Raw genomic sequence first — 8120 nt, 5'->3', positions numbered from 1 at the left:
TGTTTACTGACGTTATAAAGTGAGAAGTAGAGTCACTTTCTATAGACTTCTATAGAAACTACCAGTGGAGTCGCCCCCTGCTGGTCATTATAGAAAATACATAACTTCCGCATTGGCTTCACTTTCTGGACTCGGAGTCTACGAATATTTTTGTTTCTATTTTTTGACCTGAAGCACAAACAGTGCGAGTTCGTCTTCGTGTACTGTCTCTTTAAATGTGACTGAGAGGGGGGAGGAGCCGGACATGCGCGCTCACGGTGCGCGCTCCACCCTGAAAACAACTTAAGTGCGTCAACTGTTGTTTGTTTCCTGCTGCGTGTGCGCGTGAGACGTGGACGGGACATGGTGAGTAAATCCATCTTTTCTTCAAAGTGTCTGAGGAAGAAAGAGAAGAAACGATTCGTCTGAAGAAGAGAAAAGAAGAAGAAGAAGAAGAGTGAGAGAAGTTCTTCAACATAAAGTTCACACTTCATCTCTTCTTCTCTTTTCTGAAGGAAACGAGTTCAAACTTCACAAACTGAAGTTTATCACGAATCATCTCGTTGTGTTGACTGAACTCGTGAATCTGTTGTTGTTGTGTTGTTGTGTTAGTTTATTGTTCCATGTGTTTTCTTTCCTTCTTGTGTTTCTGCTCCTCAACACATTCTGTTCCGTTACAGGATATGAACACACAATGTAAAATATTACTTCATTCACTTCTCAGGAATTCATCAGAAATACTCAAAACTTTTATCCACATACATGATACTAATACTTCTACTACTACTAAAAATAATAATTATGTTTATGTATCACTTCTCAAGTTACAAAGTTACAAAGTCTTTCACAAATAACAAAAAACGAGTAAAAACACAAAATAACAGTTTAAACATGATCATCACAATAATAGAAACTAGAATGAGGTCAAATCAGGGAATGTAGCCACGTTAAATGATGTTTTTAGACTTTGACACAGACGTGTGGAGATAATGCAGCTTGATGCTGGTTGCTACTCGCCAATAAACCAAAGAAGAAGAAGAAGTGTTAGACTGAGCTTATTTTAAAATAGATCCTGAATAATTAATGTATAATGTAAAATTGAACGTACGATCTTTGATTGTTCTTAGTTGATAAAAACATGTCCCTCCGAAAACAAGAAAAATTACAGGACAATATCGAGAAAAAGGCCAATTACAAGACAAGTTAAAAAGTTATATTTCATTGACAAATATCTCCTGTTAATGTCATAATATTATATATTATCATAATATTACCAGTGGTCACTTTATTAGGTACACCTGAACAATTTGAAACAAAACTAATCCGCAGTGAGAGAATCAGATGATAATTCTGCTTCATGTTTATTATTGACGTGGTCGTGTTGTTGCACCGGACGACTTTGGTACAGGTCATACAAATGTTTGAAATAGAATTTTTACTTTATTATCTAAGGAAATGAAAACTCACCAACTGGATCTGAAGATTGTCGGCTGTTTTACAGACTCTGTGACAAGTGATAAAGAAAATTCTATAAAATCTAAAGTATAAAATCTTCAGTGCAGATAAACCAGGCAGGATGAACACACTTTTCTAACTAGTTTATAAAAAGCTCAGCACACAAACTATAAAAAGTGACCGAATGTTGGAGAAGAGTTTGAGGACGACTCATTAATGACAAAGAATAATTCTGAAGCATCAACACAAGACAAGAGAACACATTCTTTCTTCTCTTTGTCTTTGAAAGCAACAAATTCAATTTACAGTTCAGTTTCACGTCCATCTTGTTCTTGCTCGTTTCTCCTGCACCTGTCGAACAGATTGAATCTGATCTGAGGTCGGTTCGTTTTGTTTTTTTTGTCGCAGAGCGGAGATGAACCAGGACGCATTTGAGGTCCCGGCGAGGACCGAGTACCGCTACCTGGTGCAGGAGGAGGACGAGGAGGAGGTGCAGTACGTCCGTCACAGAAACTACATCAGCCCCTTCCTGGTGCTGTCCAGACGCTGCATCTTCTTCATCTGCCTCGGCGTCCTCGCCCTGCTCGCTCTCGCCACCTACCTGGCCTACGTGGCCCAGACGCTGCCGTCGTCTTTCGCTCAGGTGTCGACGGACTGCGGAGAATTCAGAGGAAGACACGTGAGTTTATTATACACAATTTAGAAAGTATAAAGTAAACATGCAACATTTCAACCAGCATTTCCAAACACTTTTTTAGAAATGAACAACATTTCGTCTCGATCCTTCTTAATCCTTCTTCCTCAGAAAAATGGAGCCTACTCTTTTAAGGGGATGGCGTACGCCGCTCCTCCCGTTGGCGACCTGCGTTGGGCTCCTCCGGCTGCACCGGCATGCAGGAGCAGGGTGACCGACGGCGGACGCTTCCGCAGCATGTGTCCGCAGGTGCGTCCGATGTCGAGCACGGGGAAGGTGATGGGCCAGGAGGACTGCCTCTACGTCAACGTGTGGACGCCCTCGCTGCAGCCGGACGCCAAACTCCCCGTCATGGTGTGGATCCACGGAGGACATCTGCACACGCTCAGTGGGGGCGAGCTCTGCTACTCCCCCACGGAGACGCTCGCCGCCAACACAGGGGTGGTTTATGTCAGCTTCAATTACAGACTCAACGCCTTCGGCTTCCTGGCGCTGGAGATGCTGAGAGAAGGTTCTCCAACAAACACCTCAGGTCCGTCCATGAGACACACACACACACACACACACACACACACACACACACACACACACACACACACACACACACACACACACACACACACACACACACACACACACACACACACCACAAGATGGCAGCAATCATATCCAAGATATTGCAACACTTCATTTCTAAATAGTGGGAGGAAGTGGAGACGTGTCGTCCATCTTTATTTAGATTCTGTGTTTAACCGTAATAAATAATTTAAATGTTTATTGTTTAGAATGTTAATGTGATGAGATCTCCTCCATGTTAATGACACACTGTGGGGGCCTGTTCTCACACAAGCTGGGTAGTTTATCTCTGTTTCATGATCCAAAGACGTTCTGAGCCTCACATGGCGTGATGGCGTGATGTCTGACTCTGGACACACGTGTCTTTTTTCATCTTCCATGACCCATTTCCTCGCCACTCGGCGTCAAAAGAGTTAAATTTAATTCTTAGCGAGATGGGTTTTTTTCCGATGAAGAAAATGGGACGCCAGTAACAAGGTCACATAAAGTCTGGTTCTCGTTGCTAACTGATCCTCCTCCATCCGTCCCTCCGCCACCGACAGGGAACTACGGCCTCATGGACCAGATCGCGGCTCTGAAGTGGGTCAAGAGGAACATCCACATGTTCGGGGGAGATCCAGGGAAAGTCACCATATTTGGACAGAGCTCAGGTATTAAAGAAAACAATTAAGTGTGTCACTGACGCACTATGAGTCTGAAGAGCAATTTTTTAAAGTTTATTTTTTATACTGCAAAACATTTTTATGCAAGAGTTAGAAATGGGAGCTTCAATAAGTGGTTCATTAATTGATAATTAAAGGTCCAGTGTGTAAGATTTAGGTTAAAGGAATCTGTTGACAAAAAGAAATACGATAAAAGATCAAATTCAGGAGTGAAAAATCATCTGAATGTACGAAGTGTTGTTTTCATTACCCCAGAATGAGCCCTTTATATTTATATATATTTATATATACACACCGAGAGTGGGTCCTCTTATACGGAGGCCGCCATGTTGCACCACCATGTTTCTACAGTCGCCCAAAATGGACAAAGCAAAAACCTTGAGTTCTTCTGATGCCTGAGCCGCTGTAGGATCTCCTCCGCACTTTGAAGGGGGGGCTGAGGTGAGCAGTTTCAGCTGCAACATGCAACTTCACCACTAGATGTCACTAAATACTACACACTGAACCTTTCAATATAAGTCAATATTTTGAGTATTGATTAATACTTTTAATGAAAAATGTTTCATCGGTTTTCAGGTTCTCAGACGTAAGAATTAGCAGCTTTATTCTGTTTTAACTGACAAACAGTTAATCAGTTAAACAATCTGCACGTTAATCAATATTTTAAATATTCTGTGTTGTGGTGAAAATGGAACCTCAGTGTGGACCCTGATGACGTCCCTGCTGGCGAAGGGTCTCTTCCAAGCAGCGGTGGACATGAGCGGCCCGTACGTCCGTGACGTGACACTGAAACAAGCTGAGTCCGACAACCTGGTTTTCCTAAAGAAGACGAACTGCGGAGACCTGAGCTGCGTCCGCCGCCTCTCTGTCCGTCAGGTGCTGCAGGTACGAAACCTGCAGCGCTACCACGTTCAATTTAAATTCTCTTAGTTCTCACATGGACTGTAAATAAAGATCAATGACATGACAGCTCTCAAAAGTAAAGACAAACCATGTGGATCGCCCCCTGGTGGCTGGCTGTAGTTTACGTCGTAAACCTTGCCTCCTCCATGTTAGCAGATGGGACATGGACCAAACAAAAAAAATCGCAGTAGACTTTAAATACATTTTTCTAAAAGATGGTTTCTATCATTTGAATCATTTATAGCAGAGAATAGCCTGATGCTGAAAACGGACCAGTGAGTCAGATATTCCCTTGAATCATCTGAGGACCCCTCACATTTATCTGGTGACCGTTTGCCGGGGCCTGACCTTCAGGTTGGGAACCACTGGACTAAACTATCTGACTGTGTAGTTAAGATCAGCTCCACCTGAAGTGCTGCTGAAGCATCCATGTATCCATAATATTAATAATAATAATCAAATTCAACTATAACCCCCCCCCCCCTCCAGGCCATCCCGTGGCAGGAGTACCCCTCGTGGGCACCCGACGGGATGACAGACCTCCCCACTAGAGGGCGCTTCATCGGCCCGGTGGTGGTGGTGGACGGATTCGTCCTGGAAGCTCCAACCTTGGAGATGTGGGAGACGAAGGGACGGCACAGCGACGTCCCTTTTGTTGTCGGGACGACGGAGCAGGAGGTGGACTTCAGGTGAGAGCTCAGCCGGTTCAGGTGTGTCGCTGTCAGCTGATCTGTCGGCTGATCGGACTGTGTGTCTCCTCTCCAGACCTCCGGCTGAAAACATCTCCAAGTGGACGTGGGAGGACTACAGGTGGTTTGTGACAGGTAACAGCTGCTGCAGGCCACTCAAGCCTCAGTAGGAAACCATGTGGTTTAGCAGGCGCTCCAGTTCGCAGATTTAAAGATTTGTTGGGAAACATCAGTATCAGCAGATAGTTACCAGTTAACTGCCTCCGGTCTCTTATTTGTGAGTTCTTGTGAGTATCTTATGAGCTAAATGCTAAATGCTAAATGCTAAATGTTCAATGTTACAATTCTCATTATCACTGTATCTGAACGTTTCCTGTTTCCTCCCGACAGATAAACTTGAGTCCTTCAGTGAGAATCTCCCTAAAGATGCGTTGGACCTGTATCCGATCTCGGGCCCCTGTACCACCGCGGACCGCTGCCAGGAGAGGGCGTACACCACCATGGCGTCCGACATCCGGGTCACGTGTCCCAACAATGAGCTGGCACGGAGGGCTGCAGGTAAACTCACGCTCATACTGAAGGTGTATCATCAGCGCCTGTTGTGGTGAAACTGCGCCACCTAGTGTCATAACCCTGAGGTCCCTGAGGGAAAAGGTGCATTAAATTCATATGAAGCTGAAAAACACATGAATACAACCAGGGACACAGGAAGTCAGAGTTTATCAGTGATATAATATCAACATGTTAATGCACACAGAGTTCATGATTCATTCATTTGAATGACAAACACTATTTTATACTGTTTTTAGAACATTTTACACAACAACTGGCAGCAAACTTGACTTTATATTAAATAAATATCAAGTTTTCGAGTTTTAAAGCATTTATTTGATTTTATCGGTGAAGATTCTCATCAACTAACTAACTGGAGGTTTCAAGTGTAAAAATAATGAATAATTTAAAAAGTCAGAAGAAAATAAGACGACATTTTCAACCCCTGATTCTACAGACTCCAGTTTCCAGCGTCTGTTGTTTATGTCCCGACGTCTCAGCTGAATCTGAAAATCTCTCTGTTGCCTGCAGCTGCACTGACGAGCCCCGTGTATCGTTACGTGGTGACTCACACGCCGTCCGGACCGGTCAACACGTCCAGCGCTCTGCTGCCTTTCCCCAGCCGCTTCGCCTTCCACCGCCTGGACGCCGTGGCGTTCTTTGGTGGACTGGAGTCCATCCTGGGGAAGCCTCTCTCCGACAGGGACAAGAGATTCCAGGAGGTCATCACACGTCACCTCGTTACCTTCGCCAAAACAGGTGATGGTGATCCTCATCCTCATCCTCATCCTCATCCTCATCCTCATCCTCATCATTCCTCTGAGCACATTTTAAAGACCACAGAATGTTTTAGTGAAATTTCTATAAATTTAAAACAGTGCCAAAAGAGAGAATCAAGTTGTGATATCAGTGAAAAGCAGTTTCACTTCCTCTGGATCCAAAGTCCTGAAACAATCTAGTTTCTGTAAAATTAGGACTTACTTCTCGTTATCTTATGACTTTATTCTTGTTAAATTACGACTCAATGCTCGGAAAGTTACGACTTTATGTTTAGTCATATTATGACTTTATTCTTGTAATATTACAACTTTATTCTCATAAAATTAAGACTTTATTCTTGAAACGTTTTTTTTTCTTCAACATGGGCCTAACACTCGTCGTAAACCCGGAAGGTTCAGTGTATTTGAAATGTAAAAAAGAAGCCTCACGTTTTATTTCCTGTATTTATCGTGCTGCAGTTTGATGATGACGACGTATCGACACAGAGGAACATTTAACTTCTGCCCGTGCGACTCGTGGTTGTTTCCTCTGAACGTGACACTGAACTCTTTCTCTGTCGTGCAGGTAAGATGGAGAAGGAGTGGCCTGAGTTCCCAGCAGCCACTGCTCTCCTGTCCAGCAGCCTGTCGGTGACTCACAACTACTCGGCCGCTCGCTGTGATCTGTGGAGAGAGAACAGCCTGTTCGCCTACGCCTGGCTGAACTGAGACGCTGAGGGGATGATGTCATGAAGACACTTCACCCCCCCCTCAGCTCAGCAGTTTAGTTTGAGAAGCTCAAACGTGGACTTGTGGGTAATTAGAGCCTCAGGAACTTGAAGGTGAACATACGAGAAAAGACGAGAACAGAGATTCAGTTTCTTAAGTGCAGACAAGGAGGATTTTCAGGGACGTGATTGGAGAGGAGACAGAATGAGAAACGTGTGTAGCTTTATTTGTGTTGTTGTTTGTGAACTTGTGAAGTTCGGCTGTTTGCACTGATTCATTATCTTAGTTTCATTTGTTTTATTTCCTGTTTGATTACACCTGTTTTTAGTTTTGAAGCTTTTACATTTTATTTCACAAATTTACTACAAATCATTTTTTTTTCTCATCTGTGCTTTTTGAACCTCTGAGCTTTGCATCGTGTTTTGTTGTGTTGACACTTTTTCACTTTATATTTTATAAGCTCAATAAACTCAAACCACTTCCATCGTGTTATTTAATGTTTGGTTTCATGTTGGATCCTCTTGAATCTTCTCAGAACATCTAGACACAAAGAGACAAGTGAAGAAGCACAACAAACAGATGGAGAAAGAAACACAGAGTGACCACAAACAGACAACAACCACAACAAATACAAAGAGACACACAAACACTACAAACAGAAACACAACAGCTACAAACAGACACAGCAACCACAACAAATACAAAGAGACAAGTGAAGAATGATAACAAACAGAAGGAGAAAGAAACACAAAGTGGCCACATACAGACACAACAACCACAACAAATACAAAGAGACACACAAACACTACAAACAGAAACACAACAGCTACAAACAGACACAGCAACCACAACAAATACAAAGAGACACACAAACACTACAAACAGACACACAACAGCTACAAAGAGACAAATGAAGAATGATAACAAACTGAAGGAGAAAAAAACACAAAGTGACCACAAACAGACACAACAACCACAACAAATACAAAGAGACACACAACAGCTACAAAGAGACACAACAGTGATGAAGAGACACACAACTGTGACAAAGTGACACTCAACAGCGACAAAGACGCACAACAGCTACAAAGAGACACAACAGTGGCAAAGACACACGCACACA

The 8120-nt window shown here is 43.2% G+C and overlaps 1 protein-coding gene across 2 annotated transcripts; it reads left to right on the top strand.

Moving 5' to 3' along the window:
• The first annotated feature begins 211 nt into the window (after window positions 1–211).
• Window positions 212–7479, top strand: si:ch211-71n6.4 (para-nitrobenzyl esterase). 2 transcript variants are annotated; one of them, XM_035143929.2, is made up of 10 exons: window positions 212–345; window positions 1843–2113; window positions 2240–2660; window positions 3247–3354; window positions 4067–4251; window positions 4759–4958; window positions 5035–5093; window positions 5349–5516; window positions 6042–6269; window positions 6855–7479. In XM_035143929.2, the coding sequence occupies exons 2-10, from the start codon at window positions 1850–1852 to the stop codon at window positions 6995–6997; spliced, it is 1776 nt and encodes a 591-aa protein (XP_034999820.1). In that variant the 5' UTR covers window positions 212–345; window positions 1843–1849; the 3' UTR covers window positions 6998–7479. The 2 variants fall into 2 exon arrangements, with proteins under 2 accessions (XP_034999820.1, XP_034999907.1); XM_035144016.2 differs by having other exon boundaries at window positions 289–436.
• The last annotated feature ends 641 nt before the right edge of the window (window positions 7480–8120 follow it).

The sequence above is a fragment of the Hippoglossus stenolepis genome, chromosome 1 (genome assembly GCF_022539355.2).
Source record: "Hippoglossus stenolepis isolate QCI-W04-F060 chromosome 1, HSTE1.2, whole genome shotgun sequence".
NCBI lineage: Eukaryota > Metazoa > Chordata > Actinopteri > Pleuronectiformes > Pleuronectidae > Hippoglossus > Hippoglossus stenolepis.
The sequence above is the reverse complement of the archived record's forward strand: the minus strand, read 5'-3'. Positions and strand labels throughout refer to the sequence as shown.

What these genes read in the sequence shown, in the direction of transcription:
- si:ch211-71n6.4 (XM_035143929.2), top strand. Translation starts at nt 1,850, where the DNA reads ATGAACCAGGACGCATTTGAGGTCCCGGCGAGGACCGAGTACCGCTAC. An exon ending in TTCTCCAACAAACACCTCAG is followed by an intron (nt 2,661 to 3,246) that starts GTCCGTCCATGA and finishes CGCCACCGACAG; the next exon opens with GGAACTACGGCCTCATGGAC. An exon ending in CTGTCCGTCAGGTGCTGCAG is followed by an intron (nt 4,252 to 4,758) that starts GTACGAAACCTG and finishes CCCCCCCTCCAG; the next exon opens with GCCATCCCGTGGCAGGAGTA.